The 20,000-nt window shown below is 45.9% G+C and overlaps 1 protein-coding gene across 2 annotated transcripts in view; it reads right to left on the bottom strand.

The window, feature by feature from the left end:
- Positions 1–20,000, bottom strand: part of LOC139746059 (uncharacterized) — a 56,840-nt gene that overhangs the window by 1,406 nt on the left and 35,434 nt on the right. Inside the window, exons 2-5 of one of the 2 annotated variants that reach the window (XM_071656894.1) lie at positions 8,093–8,206; positions 5,373–5,504; positions 4,234–4,443; positions 1–758 (exon numbers count right to left, since the gene is read on the bottom strand). The exon at positions 1–758 is cut by the window's left edge and continues 1,406 nt beyond it. In XM_071656894.1, coding sequence (XP_071512995.1) covers positions 271–758; positions 4,234–4,443; positions 5,373–5,504; positions 8,093–8,206 — 944 coding nt within the window. In that variant the 3' untranslated portion in view covers positions 1–270. Of the gene's footprint in view, positions 759–4,233; positions 4,444–5,372; positions 5,505–8,077; positions 8,207–20,000 lie in introns of both variants that reach the window. The other variant, XM_071656892.1, reaches the window with a different exon arrangement.

The following is a 20,000-nucleotide window of genomic DNA, read 5'->3' as shown; positions in this document are numbered from 1 at the left end:
TGTAAAAAAAAAAAAAAAGGAAAAAGAGAGAAGGTGGAGTGAGCGGGTGTTGTGGTTTTCTGTCTCAACACACACACTGACCTCTCTCATTTTTTACCCCTTTCCCTTCCCCCGCACACTTCCCTAAGGCTTTTCCATGAACGTTCCTTCCCGTTGGCGGGTCAAGTTTGAACAGGGCGGCCTCCAGAGCCGTGACCTCCAAGCGACGCCCTCTGGAAGTCCAGGTTCCAGACCGAAGATCCTGGGCAACGTCTGCTTGGAGGTTTGTTCTCAGTAAGGTCTCCAGACCTTGATCTCCGGGCTGCGGTCGCTGGAAGGTTTGACGGGCTGGAAGGACGACTCGCGGGACGGGAAGCTGGTTTTGGCGGCGCCCCCGAGTGACCGCGGGATGGAGAAGGCGCTCAGGCCTCCCAGCGGAGCCAAGGGTGGCGGCCGGATGCTACCGCTACTGCTGCTGCTGCTACTACTGCTGCTACTGTTGTTGTTGTTGTTGTTGTTGTTGTGGTTGTTGTGGTTGTTCGTGGTGGTGTTCGCGCCGCCCCCGGCTGCGCCCCCTCCTCCTCCTCCTCCTCCAGCAATACCGCCACCGCCACCGCTGTTGGTGCTGCTGGTGCTGTTGGTGGGGGTGGTGGAGGAGGAGACAGCGGTGGGGGAGGGCGAGGGAGATCCCGGGGTGGTGTGGGAGGAGGCGTGGTGGATGAGGGCGTTGCACGGCCCGCCCGACTCGCATCCTCGGCACCGCAGACACCGCGACTCGCCTGAAGGAGAAGACAAGACTTTAGATCGTAAGTCCAGGCGACGCTACGCGCCCCCGCCGCCCCACGCGCACGCCCCCCCGCGGCACCTGCCAGCCCCGGCCACAGCCGGACTGGCGAGAAGTGACGAGGGGGATGGTGGGGGAGGGGGAGGGGGGGTAACATCCCCCCTCTTAACTACTTGACTAACAACTACTAACAAGTAGGGTAACACCCCCTCTAACAACGTGGCTAACAGCTACTAACAATTAGGGTGACGTCCCACCTCTTAACTACGTGGCTAACAACTGCTAACGAGGAGGGTAACAATGCCTGTAGTTAGCTATATCTACTTACAGAAATAAGCTTAAATACCATCGGATTATTAGGGTTATCATCTCGAGGCTTTCTGTCAAGTTGGGAAGAAGTTAGAAACATAGATATAGATATAGGTATATATAATGTTGGAAAGGATCACAATTTTGCGCGTGATCGAGATATTCGTATGAGTCCACAGAGAAAATGATACACGATAAATTCCCATGTGCGCTTTCGTGTAATAATCACATCATCAGGGGAGACACAAGAGAGAAATATAACAGTCAGTTGATATACATCGAAGAGACGTAGCTAGGACGCCATTTGGTAAACATGCGATTGTCCAAAACCTACAACGAGCGTTCATAAACTTATCATTTTACAAATCTTATCAACAATGAAGTTATCTGATTTGTATAGACCATCACTAATATTAAGATTACGATTCTCTGTGTATTTGATAATAGAAGATTCAATGATATTTCTCTTGGTGATAGAGTTAGAGTTAACAACTGAGATGGCATTACTCCAGTCAATACAATGATCATAGTTTTTAACGTGATTAAACAAGGCATTTGATTCTTGTTGGTCAGACTGGTAAGGATCTTTCTGTTAGACTTAAGCAACATAAATATAGTATAAGAACAGGACAAGAATCAAATGCCTTGTTTAATCACGTTAAAAACTATGATCATTGTATTGACTGGAGTAATGCCATCTCAGTTGTTAACTCTAACTCTATTACCAAGAGAAATATCATTGAATCTTCTATTATTAAATACACAAAGAATTATAATCTTAATATTAGTGATGGTCTGTACAAATTAGATAACTTTATTGTTGATAAGATTTGTAAAATGATAAGTTTATGAACGCTCGTTGCATGTTTTGGACAATCACATGTTTACCAAATGGCGTCCTAGCTTCGTCTCTTCGTTGTATATCAACTGACTGTTATATTCCTCTCTTGTCTCCCCCCTGATGATGTGATTATTAAACGAAAGTGCACTTGGGAACTTTTCGTGTTTCATTTTCCCCGTGGACTCATAGGAATATATATATATATATATATATATATATATATATATATATATATATATATATATATATATATATATATATATATATATATACGACAGTACAGTGTAAATGTCCTCTTATACAAGCACATAAGATAAAAAGGGCAAGACAGCCTTGCTGGCCTTTTTTTTTACGCTGTGGATAAATGACGACTACAATGATGTTTGTCAACGGTCTGAAAAATACCTTTTTCTTCACTACCAAAAAAGAAAGAAAAAAAAGGAAATAAAAGAAAACATGGAAAAAAACGAAATCGCATGCTTCAAATTGGCATCAGTGAGAACAAAGGAATATATATATATATATATATATATATATATATATATATATATATATATATATATATATATATATATATATATATATAACTTTTTTTTTTAACATGCATTTTGTGTGTTTTCATATTCATTGTTTTACCCGAAGGAAAGGTTACGTTGTTTGAAAAAAAAAAAAAAAGGAAGAGGGGTAGTTTAAGGGGGGGTTTTTACTTAGATGGGGGGGGGGAGGGGGGTTGGTTGTTAAGGGGTAAATTGAGAGAGGGGGGGTTATGTATCAAGCCCCCCCTCCCCCTCCTCCTTTCAAGGGGGAGAGGGCGATTTGGGGGGGGGGGGGAGTTGTTAGAGCCAGTTAGTTCCAACCTCCAACCTTATCAGGCACAAGAGGACGACCCTTGGTCACCAAGGGTAGGTACGACCTGGAAAGGGTCGTGATGACTCGGTCTGTCGACCCGACTTGACCTTAGCTTAGAGGGTCAGGTCGTGAACTCCTGTCGTCATGAATGATACCCGAGGGTCGGGGTCGTGACCCTAGGGTCGGGGTCGTGACCCAAGGGTCCTGGTCGTGTCCCGGGGGGTCGGGGTCGTGTCCCGGGGGGTCGGGGTCGTGTCCCAAGGGTCGGGGTCGTGTCCCGAGGGTCGAGGTCGTGACCCGAGGGTCTGGGTCGTGACCCGTCGGGTGTCTGCGGGTCGTAACTACCTCGCTCATCTGATAAGATCGATAAGAAGAAGCCCCGCGGAACTACGGTGATCAGGGGGAGAACAACACTGCTAACGACCACCTCAGGGTAACAAGCTCAGACGAGGAGGGACTGAATGTGGTCGACCGGACACATCCCTTAAAAAGGGGAAAGACGACCACATCCCTTAAAAAGGAGAAAGACGACCACATCCCTTAAAAAGGGGAAAGACGACCACATCCCTTAAAAAGGTTAAAGACGACCACATCCCTTAAAAAGGGGAAAGACGACCACATCCCTTAAAAAGGGGAAGGACGACCACATCCCTTAAAAGGGGAAAGACGACTGCATCCCTTAAAAAGGGGAAAGACGACCACATCCCTTAAAAAGGAGAAAGCCGACCACATCCCTTAAAAGGGTAAAGACGACCACATCCCTTAAAAAGGTTAAAGACGACCACATCCCTTAAAAAGGGTAAAGACGACCACATCCCTTAAAAAGGGGAAGGATGACCACATCCCTTAAAAGGGGAAAGACGACTGCATCCCTTAAAAAGGGGAAAGACGACCACATCCCTTAAAAAGGGGAAGGCGACCACATCCCTTAAAAAGGGGAAGGCGACCACATCCTTTAAAAAGGGGAAGACGACCACGTCCCTTAACAAGGGGAAAGACCACATCCCTTAAAAAGGGGAAAGACGACCACATCCCTTAAAAAGGGGAAGGCGAACACATCCCTAAAAAGGGGAAAGACGACCACATCCCTTAAAAAGGGGAAAGACGACCACATCCCTTAAAAAGGGGGAAGACGACCACATCCCTTAAAAAGGGGGAAGACGACCACATCCCTTAAAAAGGGGAAGACGACCACATCCCTTAAAAAGGGGAAAGACGACCACATCCCTTAAAAAAGGGGAAAGGCGACCACATCCCTTAAAAAGGGTAAGACGACCACATCCCTTAAAAAGGGTAAGACGACCACATCCCTTAAAAAGGGGAAAGACGACCACATCCCTTAAAAAGGGGTAAGACGACCACATCCCTTAAAAAGGGTAAGACGACCACATCCCTTAAAAATGGGGAAAGACACTTAGGAAAGTCCGTTAAATAAAGAAAAAAAAATTATTTTCTTTTAAGTTCCACTCACCAGTTAGCAGCGGTCTCGTGTTCTCCGAGTTGGTGATGCTGGCCAGGGCGTGGCTGTGGGCGGGGTTGTGGGCGGGGAGCGAAGGCAAGGAATGGGCGGAGAGACTGCTGAGGGCGGAGCCTGGCAGAGGGGTCCCGCCCACGCCCATCCCCAGCCCGCCCACCAGGCCGGATGCGCCTCGCCATGCGTCCAGCCAGCCGTTCCCGCCCACTGTGGGGGAGAGAGGGAGAGGTAGAGAGAGAGAGAGAGAGAGAGAGAGAGAGAGAGAGAGAGAGAGAGAGAGAGAGAGAGAGAGAGAGAGAGAGAGAGAGATGGGTCCGTCCCTTCCACTAAACTGTGGATAGTTAGGGGGCGTCCATCGCAATGATTTTCCTTAATGCTATACTATCATTATTGCTATTATCTCTACAGTTATTATTATTATTATTATTATTATTATTATTATTTTGAATTATCATTATTATCATTGTATTATTCTTAAGTACTATTCCTATCATTATAATTACAATTCCATATTATTATTATTGTTTTATTATTATTATTATTATTATTATTATTATTATTATTTTGATTATTATTATCATTATTATTATTACACAAGTTCACAGTAGGCAAATGTAATTAATTAACGACGTTTAATGTGACGGGGCTGCGTCAAAGGGTAACGATGATTACATTAATTACATGATTACATTATTTCCTGAAAAAAAAAGAAGAAATAAGAGTTAATCACATCATTAGCTGAGGTTAACATCTGGTGGTCAGGGGTGATAATTACCAGGGGGGGCGGGGGGGTCATTCATCCATCCCCCCCCCTCCCTCGCTGGTCACGTGGGGTTAACCCCTGTTGCCCCAGGCTGTTCAGATCTGCCACCTGCATCACGTGGTAGAGGTGAAGAAGGAGGGGACGTGATGGGGGGGGGGGGAATATATATATATATATATATATATATATATATATATATATATATATATATATATATATATATATATATATATATACCCCCAGGAATTAGACTTGGTCACGCTACCAACACACACACACACACACACACACACACACACACACGTCCGGCGTGCCAGTACCCACCTGGGGCACATGTGGGTTGTTATCATACAGGAGGGGAGGCTAGACTCACCTCTGGCCAGTTCGAGGGCCTTGGTGTGGGCCAGCGGGTTGAAGGCGGTCAGGCCCAGGTTGTAGCCCAGGGCTGAGAGGTGCGAGTCCAGCCACGGGTGGTAGCCCAGGGGAAAGCCCCACCCAGGGTGACCTGTGGGAGTGAGGGGCGTCAGTCGTGCACGAGGTGAGAGGGGTGAGTGAGGGGTGAGAGATGGGTGAGAGAGGGGTCGACACAAAGGGGAGTTGTGGTGATGGTAGTGAAGAGTGGATGGGGAGTGATGGTGTGAGATGGGATGGTGATGGTGGTGGTGATTGATGGTGAGGGGTGGTGGTGGTGATGGTGAGTGGTGGTGATGATTGGTGGCGATGGTGATGGTGATTGGTGGTGAGGGGTGGTGGTGGTGATGGTGATGGTGAGCAGTGGTGATGATCGGTGGTGTTGGTGGTGATGATTGGTGATGGGGGTGTGATGATGGTGATGGGCATGTGATGATGGTGATGGGGGAATGATGGTGATGGGGGAATGATGGTGATGGGGGAATGATGGTGAAGGTGTTGTGGCTGTGCTGTGGCGTAGGTCGTGATGGAGGTTGGAGAGAGATAGAGGTAGAGAGTGTGACTATATTTCAGTATATTGCAATTATATCTTTAATATATTTGGACTTAACTATATCAAACAGCCATACATATTCATATATTCCTATATATATGTATATATATATATATATATATATATATATATATATATATATATATATATATATATATATATATATATATATGATGCACAGACACACACACACAAAAACATACAGCTACACACACACACACACACACACACACACACTACATGCTTCCCACACATACACACCCCTTCCCCCTACACACACACACACACACACACACACACACACACACACACACACACAGGGTGACGGGTCGTCCTTCGCAGAAGCGGACGCACGTTTTGGCGCGGCCAATTGATGGGTCGCGTCATGCAGACATGTGCCTGGCTCTGACTTTAATTGTTCCGTACTGGAGGGGGGGAGGGGAGGGGGGGGGAAGAGGGGTGGGTGGGGGTGGACGAGGGCAGACGACGATGACGTCACGACAGGTAAAAAAAAAAAAACCACGGCACTGTGGCGGGTTAGCCTACTTCAACTTGCTAAGGTGGGGGGGAGGTTAGGTTGGCTAGGAGGGGGGGGGGTGTCTCTGAACGGGAGTATTTTGTTGTGGCCATGATCAACGTTTTCTGTATACATATATGTATATTTTGTATATTCCTTTTTTTTCTCATGGAAATATTTAAAATTTTGGGCCAAAGGAACGGAAGAAATTGGTGTGTGTGTGTGTCTGTGTGTGTGTGTGTGTGTTTTAGTTTCTGGAAGTGTTTCCAGGTTTTACTCGGTCCTGGTTCGAATCCTTGCTGTTGGAGGGCATTATGTGATATATATATATATATATATATATATATATATATATATATATATATATATATATATATATATATATATATAGATGAAGGGTGAAATCGCACTTCAGTAGTTCATTACAATTATATTCAACTAGTAAGTTTTTGATCCATGTGTCACGATATGTTTTGTGGAGACGATCCGTCATCACATCATCATCAAGTCCCGCCACTTAACAAAGTTATTTCAATCCCAACATCACACTTGGTTCCCGCCGTCCAACACCAATCAGTCTAGGCCCAGCACTGGCTGTCCGCTTCGTCTGGTCGTAACTGTTGTGAGGGAGAGTGATTAAAGGGGGGGGGGGTCACGTGGAGGGGGGTTGACCTGGGAAGCTCTGTGTGTGTGTGTGTGTGTGTGTCATGAAATTTTTTTTTTTTTATGTTTTCGTGTTTTGTCAATTCTCTCATAAGGATGGGCTTTGAAATTGCCTGGTGTGACAAGGTAAAGTTCTTAGTATTAGCCAATTAAGACGGATTCAATGACATTTGCCTTTAGCATATATTCAGCGGAGGAGTTTAAAATAACGGGATTTTCCAAGATGTATGTATGGAGGTGATCATTTTCATGACAATGTTTAGCGATCGCATCTTTTTTTGTGGTCATCCCTGCGTACTGAGTGACCGTGCCAATAACACCTCACCGTTACTGTCTTACAAGTCTGGTCTGCATAGATGGATTTACATGCCTTGCATTTGACGACCTAACACTCCCAATTGTATGATTTGGCCTGATGTTCATTAAGGTCTTGCTTATGGTGTTATTGTACTGGAAAGCAACATTACGAGCACTGTTTTTTTTATAACTTTTCTTAGATTAGCTTAGTTGGGAAATTAGGGCAACGCTAAACATTTAGACTTATCCTTATTTGTCACGTTTTTGTTAACAAGAAGGTTAAAATGTCTTCCTAGCTTTCCAGTGAACTTTGTTTCGCCAACCAATTGGGATAATATAACTGCCTAAAGATACGTCTTATATATGGCTACATTCATCTACCAGGCCTGTGGTAGACATAACTACAGACAATTTAAGAGCAGTACGTATGTGTGATCCCATAGGCCTGGTAGATGACTGGTGGTTACCACACACACACACACACACACACACATACACACACACACACACACACACACACACACACAAACATACCCCTTCCTCCCCTTCCCCACCCACCCACCCACCCTCCTCATCCACACACCCGACTGTGGAGAGGCATCCACCTTGAGCCTTGTCCATCCACACATCCACCTACCAACAATCCACTCACGTGACTTGTTCCTGGGTTCGCGTGGGCCGTCCACTGTCACCTTGATGGCTTTCGTCAGCGTTGTCATTTGCAGGGGCGCTGTGCTTATGATAATGGACAGGTTGAAGCTCTTTCCTGTAGGGGGGAAGAAGATAGTGCTATGATTGTGGCTTGTGGCGGTGGAGGAGGAGGAGGAGGAGGAGGAGGAGGGAGGAGGGGATGGTGAAGGAGGAGGAGGAGGGGGATGGTGAAGTTATCCTCCGTAGAGGAGGAGGAGGAGGAGGAGGAGGAGGAGGTGGAGATGGTGTTGATGATGGTGAAGAGGTTCGGAGGTTGTCTACTGTTCGGGGGGGAAGAAGAGAGTGTGCATTGATGGTGATGTTGGGGTAATGGGGAAGGTTGTGGGATGGGAGAAGATGATGATGATGCGGGGAGGGGATGGACACGTTTGGTGATGGTGGTGGTGGTGATAGGGACGAAAGGAAGATGAGAACTGCCTCATTCACGAAGAAAAGGGAAAGTAAGGGGAGGGGGGGACTTTCTTTCCCCTAGCTTTTGCAGCGTTGAAGGAAAGGGCAGTGTGGGGGGTTTCCCCTTTCTCGAGAGGGGAAAAGAAAAAGGGAAACGGTAACTTTTTTTTCCTTTTCCGTTGACAGGAAAATAAAAAGAAAAAAAGGATAGGTTGGTTGATTTTCCTCAAAGCAGATGGAATAGATAGAAGTCGGCTGACTCTCCCGCTTTCCTGAAGTGGTGGAGGATCTCTGTCCCAGAATGAGGGGGAAGAAAACGAGGGAGGGGTGGTTCACTTGTCCACAAGGAAGGAAAGAAAATGGAGGGGAGACTATGCTCTCTCTTACTCAAGCAGGCGGAAGAAAAAGGAAGTGAAGGTTCCCTCCCTTTACCCTGAAGGAGGGGAAGAAAACGGGGGGCGGTAGTAGGAGTGAAGCTTTATCCCCCCTCCCTTTATCTTGAAGAAGAGGAAGAAAATGGGGTGTAGGGTATCTCCCTTCTTGTGAAGGAGGGCAAAATAGTGTTAAGAGAAGGTGTCGCGTATAGTTCTTTCTAGACGTCCGAGGAAGAAGAAGAAGAAGGAGGGGGACCCAGTGTCCGTTACCGAAGGAGATGATAAGGGGCAAAGATAAAGATAAATATAAATGATATTCGAAATGCTTTTGCTGTATGATGATGATGGACACGTAATACGGTTGTTCACTGCAGTTATACGAAATTACAAACTTTTTCTTTGTCTATCCTAAAGGTCATGAATGAGATTTGATTCTTCACTACAGACGATAAAGATGATGACAGTAATAGTGATTAGAGATAAATGAATGATGCAAGATTCTTATTGAAATTTCATTGGTAAATTGGTCATCAGAAAATAAGGAAGTTAAGATAAAGAACACAGGTCTTCATGGCTGAAGAACAGGTGTTAAAAAACTGATCGAAATGGGATACACTTTAATGATGATAATGATCAAGTGTATATTGAGGGGATGGAATAGAGAGAAAAATAAATGCAAATGAAGTGAATATATGCAAATTAGATATAGAGACGGCAAGATAGCCTTATCGTGTATATCTCTCGATGTCAGGTGGTCATTTAGCTTTGCCCAGTTACCTTATACAGATAGGATTTCGTCATATTAATAACCTTGTGCCTTTTAAAGTCATGGAATAAAAGGATTGTGTGTGTGTGTGTACCTGTCTCGCTGTTCCAAGTTTATCTGCTCTGTCCACTGGGGGTTCATATTGCACGAAATGCCTATAGACAGCTTTAGCTTTGAAGAATTAGCGTCGTGTATATATATATATATATATATATATATATATATATATATATATATATATATATATATATCTTTCTTTCAAACTATTCGCCATTTCCCGCATTAGCGAGGTAGCGTTAAGAACAGAGGACTGGGCCTTGAGGGAATACCCTCACCTGGCCCAATTCTCTGTTCCTTCTTTTGGAAAATTAAAAAAAAAAAGAGAGGGGAGGATTTCCAGCCCCCCGCTCCCTCCCCTTTTAGTCGCCTTCTACGACACGCAGGGAATACGTGGGAAGTATTCTTTCTCCCCTATCCCCAGGGATATATATATATATATATATATATTACCTTTCTGGTGGTATTTTTAGATATGGGGGGATTATATTTGTGGTGTGAGCTCCTTTCATGGACTCTCTCTCTCTCTCTCTCTCTCTCTCTCTCTCTCTCTCTCTCTCTCTCTCTCTCTCTCTCTCTCTCTCTCTCTCTCTCTCACACACACACACACACACGCCAGCAGGAGAAGCCACAGCCCTCAAATTAAAAGGGGAAAAAATATATATATAACTGTGTCGAGTTGCATTACGCCGGGTTAATGGGCTGGATAATCAGTAATTGAGGGCTGATAAACTGGTGGTTAATTTATAAGGCGCTCCCTAGTTAATTGGGCTAATCACCCACGGCTGAAGAATGAAATTGATTACCCTGTACCCCTCGTGAGTGTGACGGTACGACCCTTAGGGGGGAGGGGGGTAGTAGGAGGGGGGGAATGATGGCGTTCATCTTTGACCTGACCTGGGACCACAATACCCAAGGGTCGTGCCCGTTGTGATCAAGGGTCGTATACCGTCGTGATCAAGTGGTCGTATACCGTAGTGCTCAAGGGTCGTAACCGTCGTGCTCAAGGGTCGTATACCGTCGTGCTCAAGGGTCGTATACCGTCGTGCTCAAGGGTCGTATATCGTCGTGCTCAAGGGTCGTATACCGTCGTGCTCAAGGGTCGTAACCGTCGTGCTCAAGGGTCGTAACATCGTGTTCAAGGTCGTGCCCGTTGTGATCAAGGGTCGCACCGTCGTGATCAAGGGTCGTATACCGTCGTGATCAAGGGTCGTATACCGTCGTGCTCAAGGGTCGTACCGTCGTGCTCAAGGGTCGTTCCGTCGTTCTCTCGGGTCGTACCGTCGTTCTCTAGGATCATACCGTCGTGATCCAGGGTCGTACCGTCGTGCTCAAGTGGTCGTACCGTTGTGATCAAGGGTCGTACCCATGAGGTTAAACTACAGAATATTATTTAAACCCAGAATTTGATTCGTTCTCATTTCGCTAGTAAGAGACATACTGTAATACATACCACCAGCGTCTGTATGGTCGTAAATACCGAATCATGTGTTATTATTACTTGTTTGACTCTTAGACCTTCCTGTTCATACCGCTGGTCTGTGTGTATATGTTTGTGTCCATGTTTGTGTGTACACAGTGTGTGTGTGTGTGTGTGTGTATTTGTAGGTATGCGGGATTTATCTTCGTATGTTTGTATCATTACTCTGCAAGACTAATTTGGGAAGACGTTTGCTGCCAAAAAAAAAAGAAAGGAAAAAAATAATAGCGAGACTTTAACGTTTAAATGTAAATTATTTACAAATAAAACCTTATGGCCGGAAGAGGGTGAAATTGCGGCAGTATCATTTACATGTTATTAACTTTTACTCTCATTAAGACTACAATGGTAACATAAAAATTGGGAGAATATTAAACATCCAATAATAAGCTCTACTGACATTTACTTGTAAACAAGGAAACATTTATATTATTCATGCAATAATTTTACGATGTCTGGCAGCTTTTTTCTCCCCCCCCCCATAACTCTGACGTCACTCCCATCCTCCACCAATGATCGAGCGGGAAGTGGCCCAACGCTTTCCGGATCCTCGCCCGTAATTGGCCGATTTGCACTGAGGCCTCCGTGACGTCACGTTTTCCCCCTTCCACCCCGCTGTTTTTAAGTTCTAATCAGTTCCTCTGAAGTGGTTAAGTTGTCCTGGCGTTGTGACGATCGTAACGACCCCCTCCCCCCCCTCCTCCCTGGTAGTTGATAGATAGGCTTTTAGCCATTAAGCCAAACCACCCAACCAACGGGACGCGATCGTCCCCTTTTCATCCATAGTCGCCATTTCCCACATGTGCGAGGTAGCGTTGAGAACAGAGGACTGAGCCTTAGAAAGGAAATATCCTCACTTGGCCCCGCTCTCTGTTCCTTTATTTTGGAAAATTAGAAAACGGGAGGAGAGGATTTCCACACCACCACCACCACCAATACCTGTCCCCATTACGAAAAAAAGGGGGGGGGGGGGGAAGCATCCACAACACCTGTATTTTACCTGTGTTCCTCCACAAAACCCATTAACATATTACCCCCCACAGTGCCTGTTCCCCCATTACGAAAACCCATTAACCTATTAACCCCCCACAGTACCCGTCCCCCCCACAAAACCTATTAACCTATTAACCCTTATGGTACCTGTGTGTGTGTGTGTGTGTGTGTGTGTGTGTGTGTGTGTGTGTGTGTGTCCTCACCCCATTACTAAAACCCATTAACCTATTAACCCCCCCACCCACTCTGACCTCTCTCCCCCTCAGTACGTGTCTACCCCCCACCCACCTCCAACCCCACCGCTCACCACCAATACCCCCATCACATTCCTCCCCCACCCAGTTATGGCAGGGGAGGGGAACGTAGAGGGGGTAGATGTGGAGGCGATTGGTGACACACACACACACACACACACACATATGCACGCGCACGCGCCCGCGCACCTGCGGGGGTCAATACCACTTACAGACGCGGCTGGTCAATTGTGGTCAATAATTAACCGTGTGGTGACCTCACTGCCAATTAACCTGTGTCTTCCCATTACCGATCCCTCCCCTTCTCCCCCCCCCCCCTCCGCCTTACCCTACCCTTTCCCTTCGGATGGGTGTGTGCGTGTGTGGGGGGGGGGAGGGGCGGCCCCCAAGGAGAGAGAGAGAGAGAGAGAGAGAGAGAGAGAGAGAGAGAGAGAGAGAGAGAGAGAGAGAGGTTGTATTGATTAAAAGGGGACGCTTAGAGACGCTAAGTCAAAGGTAATCTGCTAACATTACACTGCTAACATTGTTAAATACTTAGGGGGGAGGGGGGGAAGTAACAACCATTTTTCTCTTTTAACATGTTAACTCCTACGTTCTCATAATGCTGTCCATGTTAATTTCTCGCTTCCACACTGTGAAAAGATTATTATCACGGGGTCGTGTTCGGCCGTATTTAACATGAGCCTGCCGTGTTAAAAACTGTGTTAAAAGTGTGGTGTTATGTTGTTCTGTGGCTGTTATTGCTCTGTTCATCGGTGTTGTGACGCGTGTGGCTTGGTTCATTATTGCCCGTTGTTGTTAAATTAGCCTCTTTGTGAATTCAACCCTTTTGTGTTAAAATGTCATGATGATCTTCCACTGTTAACTCCTCATTCCAGCAGTGTTGAATTTAACATCCTGTTGAATATACTTTCAGAATCCAGTATATATATATATATATATATATATATATATATATATATATATATATATATAAATATATATATGTTTAGCAAATGGCGTCCTAGCTTCGTCTCTTCGATGTATATCAACTGATTTTTATTTCTCTCTTGTGTCTCCCCTGATGATATGATTATTACACGAAAGTGCACTTGGGAACTTATCGTATATCATTTTCCCCGTGGACTCATAGGAATATATATATATATATATATATATATATATATATATATATATATATATATATATATATATATGATGTTTTCTAGTTAACTTTTTATCCCTTTGATATTTAACACGGGCTTTGTTAAATACGGTACGCATGACCTCTTCATGACCACTTCGTTAACGCGCGTGCGTTGCACGAGCGCGAGGGGGGGGGGGGATCGTAATAACCGGTGCTCGTGTTCCATCAACCTGTTGTGGTCAGCGTCAGCCCACCAGCTGTTGACCGCAGATGGGCGTTTAAATCCCCTCCCCTCCCCCACCCTCCCCTCCCCCACCCGTGGATGAGCGGACAAAAACGCCCCCCCTCCCCTCCCCTCCCCTCCCCCCCCCAGCCCGAGCTGAGAGTGATATATATATGTATATATGTATTTGTGTGTGTGTGGGGGGGTAGGGAGAGAGGGGGAGGGGTTAATAATCCCGCCATTAATGGAATCTTTTCACCGCATTGATCCTCAACTGGCCAGTGTTGTGATGGAGAGAGAGAGTGAGAGAGAGAGAGAGAGAGAGAGAGAGAGAGAGAGAGAGAGAGAGAGAGAGAGAGAGAGAGAGAATAGGAAGGGGGAGAGAGGGATGGGAAAGGGGTAGGGGAATTTTTTTTTTGTTTTTTACAACCAATATGTTTAATTGATTCTTTTTTTTGTGTTTTTTTTTTTGTCTTGTTTTTGCGAAATGTCTGATGGTTTGTGCTTCTTTTTTTTTTGCTCTCTCTCTCTCTCTCTCTCTCTCTCTCTCTCTCTTTCTCTGTACTTCTTAAACCTTTAAACCCCCCCTCCCCTCCCTCCCCCTTCCCTCACTATCTACCTGCCCTTCTTCCTCTCCTCCTCTTCCATCCCAACCCCCATCACTTCCTTCCCATTACCACCTCGCACCCATCCCCTCTTCCGCCTATTCTTTTTCTTGGCCCTTCGCCGTTCCACCTCCATCCCCACCCCCTTCCTTCTTCCCTCCCATCACGTGGACTCCCTATTCCCCCCCTCCCCCCTCCTCCACCACCCCCTTTCCCTTCTAACCCCTTAAGCAACACATGTAATTGACAGGTAAACACCCCACACCCATTTTTCCCCCAGTGAGGCCCCGGGGCGTCCTGCCTCATCATCACCCCCCTTCCATACCTTGCCCCGTCCTGCCGCGGGGGGAGGGGAGGGGAGGGGAGGGGGTGATGGGTGTGGGGCTTCCCTCCCTCCCTCCCACTTGTATGGGAGAGTAACATCATACGCAATTATAAGGGACAGTAATCAATCCCTTTCCCACACACTGATCACCAACCCGGCCATCTCTCTCTCTCTCTCTCTCTCTCTCTCTCTCTCTCTCTCTCTCTCTCTCTCTCTCTCTCTCTCTCTCTCTCTCTCCTTACCCCCACCCCCCCACCTTCCCTTCCCCCTATGGCTTGAAAGGACGTACAATTCAAGGTGTAAAAATCGACCTTTTAATCTACTCTTCTTACGGGCGATATTATTATTTATATAATTTTTTTTTTATCTAACCTTTTGTTTTTGACGAGTTTAGAAAGAAATAACCTTTATTTCATTTATCGCTATGCATTGTTTATAGATTTTTTGGGTTGGGAAGGGGGAGGGGGGGGGGGTAAGGAGAGGGTTGAGAAGGCGGAGATAGGGTAATATGATCCTTATTTACGCCACGCCTAGAGGTCATATTGGCTGCTTGATATGTAATTTTGTGACGAGTGTGTACATGTGTGTGTGTGTGTGTGTGTGTGTGTGTGTGTGTGTGTTTATCCGGGACCTTTTTTTTTTTCTCCATGTGTATCGGTTGCTCTCGAGGCTGCGCTACAATCAGAAGCAGGGAAGATGGTTATGGCACCCACCCTCCCTCCCCCACCCCACCTCTTATCACATAATGACGTGCGACGACACTGTGTGTACTAAACACCCTCCCTCTCTCCCCTCCCGTGACGAATGGCCTCGCCCGAGGGTGTCATGATAAGCCGGCGGAGTCCGGTAAACACCTAAGTGCCTGGTCATGCAGTAGTAGTAGGGGTTCAGGTGCACGGGAGGGGGGGTTCGAGAATAGTCACCGGTCGCGCAGCAATCGCCGGCCGGCCAGACCCGACCCCCTCCCTCCCTCCCTCCCTCCACACTGGCCTCGCGAGACGATCATGACCCCCAACATCATAGAACAAGTCATGATCCGGTTATGTTTTTGATGCCCTTAATTCCCGGCGGCAAGCGCTTGTCGTCCCCTGTCGTTCACCGCTACAAGTGTGGCACCTGTAGCGTGCTTGTGTATGTGGGCGAGACGAAGCGACACACACACACACACACAACACACACAACACACACACACACACACACACACATACACACGCACACACACACACACACACACACACACACACACACACACACACACACACACACATTCTTTTTTCTCTAATTTTCCAAAAGAGGGAACAGAGAAGGGGGCCAGGTGAGGATATTCCCTCAAAGGCCCAGCCCAGTCCTCTGTTCTTAACGCTACCTTGCTAATGCGGGAAATGGCGAATAGTATGGAAAAAGAAAGAAAGAAAGAAAGAAAAAAGAATATATATATATATATATATATATATATATATATATATATATATATATATATATATAAAGAGAGAGAGAGAGAGAGAGAAGAGTGAGAGAAGAGTGAGAGAGAGAGAGAAGAGTGAGAGAAGAGAGAGAGAGAGAGAGAGAGAGAGAGAGAGAGAGAGAGAGAGAGAGAGAGAGAGAGAGAGAGAACGTATGAGCACATAGGAAATCATGTATTTTTTTGTTTATATACACAAGGATGAGGTGAGGATATTCCCTCAAAGGCCCAGCCCAGTCCTCTGTTCTTAACGCTACCTTGCTAATGCGGGAAATGGCGAATAGTATGGAAAAAGAAAGAAAGAAAGAAAGAAAAAAGAATATATATATATATATATATATATATATATATATATATATATATATATATATATATATATATATATATAAAGAGAGAGAGAGAGAGAGAAGAGTGAGAGAAGAGTGAGAGAGAGAGAGAAGAGTGAGAGAAGAGAGAGAGAGAGAGAGAGAGAGAGAGAGAGAGAGAGAGAGAGAGAGAGAGAGAGAGAACGTATGAGCACATAGGAAATCATGTATTTTTTTGTTTATATACACAAGTCACAGTAAAACCCCACCTCCCATCCCCCCCCCACCCTCCACACTCTCCCCTCTCTTATCTTTTAACAAGCCGCTATCTCCCCTCCTTGACCCCCCTACACAAGGAAACTCCCCTCCTCCTATCCCCTCCCTCACACCCAAGAAGAACCCAACCCCTCCTTCCCCCCCTTTCCTCCTCCTCCTCCTCCTCCTCTCACTCCTCCTCCTCCTCCTCCTCCTCCTCCTCCTCCTCCCTCCTCCTCCCCCCCCTCCCCTCCCAAACAGTTGTTTCCGGTTAGCCAGCTAATCGATACCTGCAGTAAATAATGGGCTAACGACCATTCCTAACCACCCCTTCCCTCGCACGTGATGTAAGTGGGGGGGGGGGGGGGAGGGGATCGGGTATTGGTTGGTGGCTAGAGGAGAGGGGGGGGAGGGGAATGGCCTCTGGCACCCCATTCCATAAGGTCGATGTTTGCGAATGAATGACGTAGAGAGAGAGAGAGAGAGAGAGAGAGAGAGAGAGAGAGAGAGAGAGAGAGAGAGAGCTGCTTCGCTTGAGCGCTGGAAATGATCAAATAACATGAGAGAACAGAGAGGATAGAGAGAGAAATAGAGAACGAGAGAGAGAGAGAGAGAGAGAGAGAGAGAGAGAGAGAGAGAGAGAGAGAGAGAGAGAGAGAGAGAGAATCAACCACAGTTGTATAAGAGGAGTCGAACCCATGTGCCACACCCTCGCCGACGGAAAAAGCAAGCAAGCAAGATGCCACAGCGGGATCGTAACAGCTTAATACAACCATCGTAACCACCCCATTTCTCTCTCTCTCTCTCTCTCTCTCTCTCTCTCTCTCTCTCTATTTCTCTCTCTATCCTCTCTGTTCTCTCATGTTATTTCATCATTTCCAGCGCTCAAGCGAAACATTCTCTCTCTCTCTCTCTCTCTCTCTCTCTCTCTCTCTCTCTCTCTCTCTCTCTCTCTCTCTCTCTCTCTCTCTCTCAGTGCGTTCGCCTCGGTAAGTACCCGAGTGATTGCCCGTGGCTACAGAATTTTGAAGTGGCGTAAATTTTTTGGGGGGTGGTGGTGTGTGGGTTGGGCGCTGCCCCGTGTGTGTGTGTATATACGCAAGTGTGGGTGATGCATATTGGGGGGTGGTGGTGTGTGTGTTTGGGGGGGGGGGGCGCTGCGCCGTGTGCGTGTATATACGCAAGTGTGGGTGATGCGTATTGGGGGGTGGTGGTGTGTGTATGTGGGGGGGTTGGGCGCTGCGCCGTGTGTGCGTGTATATACGCAAGTGTGGGTGATGCGTATTAGGGGGTAGTGGTGTGTGGGTATGGGTTAGGCGTTGTGCCGTGTGTGTGTATATACGCAAGTGTGGGTGATGCATATTAGGGGGGTGGTGGTGTGTGTATGTGGAGGGGTTGGGCGCTGCGCCGTGTGTGCGTGTATATACGCAAGTGTGGGTGATGCGTATTCAATGATGTTATCATTTTGTGTCGTGCGTGGTGACAGTCTTGCTCTGCGGGTCGTCCGTGGCGTGGCCGTGCTTGCGGTACGCGGGTTGAGCCCATGAAAAGACGTTATACATCGTGAATGATGAGGTACCGGTATACATGATGAATGTAAAAGACGTTATACATAGTGAATGAAAGGATAACGGTATACATGATGAATGTTGAGGCATTATACATCGTGAATGAAGGGATAACGATATACATGATGAATGTAGAGGCATTATACATCGTGAATGAAGGGATAACGGTATACATGATAAATGTTGAGGCATTATACATCGTGAATGAAGAGGTAACGGTATACATGATGAATGTAGAGGCATTATACATCGTGAATGAAGGGATAACGGTATACATGGTGAATGTAGAGGCATTATACATCGTGAATGAAGGGATAACGGTATACATGGTGAATGTAGAGGCATTATACATCGTGAATGAAGAGGTACCGGTATACATGATGAATGTGAAGGCATTATACATTGTGAATGAAGGGATACCGGTATACATGATAGAGTAATGGGTATATATTATGAATATAGAGGCATTATACATCGTGAATGAAGATATAACGGTATACATGATGAATGAAAAGGAGTGATACATCGTGAATGAAGAGTTTACGGTTTAATTCAGGAATGAAAAGGCATAATCTATTATGAATGAAGAATAACCAATTTACATCAAGAATGAAAAAAAAAATGTAATACTGCAAGATTAAAGAGTTATACATCTTATACATGAAGATTACAAAAATCTTTGTATTCATGAATGATGAAATGTTTTTTGAATGTTATATTTCTTGTATCTCCCCTGATGATGTGATTATGACACGAAAGTGCACTTGGGAACTTATCGTGTTTCATTTTCCCCGTGGACTCATAGGAATGTACTTGATCACGCGCAAAATTGTGATCCTTTCCAATGATTCGATGAAGGAGCTAATGGGTGGGTAAGGCCTCACAGTTGAGTAAGGGAGGAACGTAATAGGGTAAGTAGAAGGGAGCCAATTACGACAGGAGGTAATGGGAAAGTATAGGAGGGAGGGAGGGGGGGGGCGGCGCAGGGTAGTAGCGATGGGGGCCCCTTAGCAATGGGGTAGTGGGAGGAGGTGATGGGTGTGTGGTGATGGGGTAGGGAGAGGTGGGATGGGGGGGGCGCTATTGATGGGGATTGATGTAGGGGCTGATTAGGTAGAGGGAGGAGGAGGGTTTGTGTGGTGGTGGTGGTGGTATGAGTTAAGAGCTGTATTGATAGATAGATAGTAAGACATCGATTGCTAGATAGATAGATAGATAAGACAGGTAAATATACAGATTAAGTATGATAATGTACAGTATATATATATATATATATATATATATATATATATATATATATATATATATATATATATAGATAGATAGATAGGTAGATAGATATAGATAGGGAGATAGGTATATAGGCAGATAGACAGACCGTCATATGAGATGATTGAGTAGATGGAGAGAGAGAGAGAGAGAGAGAGAGAGAGAGAGAGAGAGAGAGAGAGAGAGAGAGAGAGAGAAGAGAGAGAGAGAGAGAGAGAGAGAGAGAGAGAGCATGGTGATGCCGTGGTGAATGATAAGAATTTCCCAGCGTTTCGATCGAACGGTTTCTCTTCCCCTCTCCTCCCTCCCCCTTTCCCCCTTTTTACCCCTTCCTCCCCCCCCAGCTAAATTGTTTCAGGAATCATCCCCCCCTTTTCCCCTTCCCCCACACCAAACC

Source organism: Panulirus ornatus, chromosome 63 (assembly GCF_036320965.1).
Source record: "Panulirus ornatus isolate Po-2019 chromosome 63, ASM3632096v1, whole genome shotgun sequence".
NCBI classification, from domain to species: domain Eukaryota; kingdom Metazoa; phylum Arthropoda; class Malacostraca; order Decapoda; family Palinuridae; genus Panulirus; species Panulirus ornatus.
Note: the sequence above shows the minus strand (reverse complement) of the source record. Positions and strands in the feature narration are given on the sequence as shown.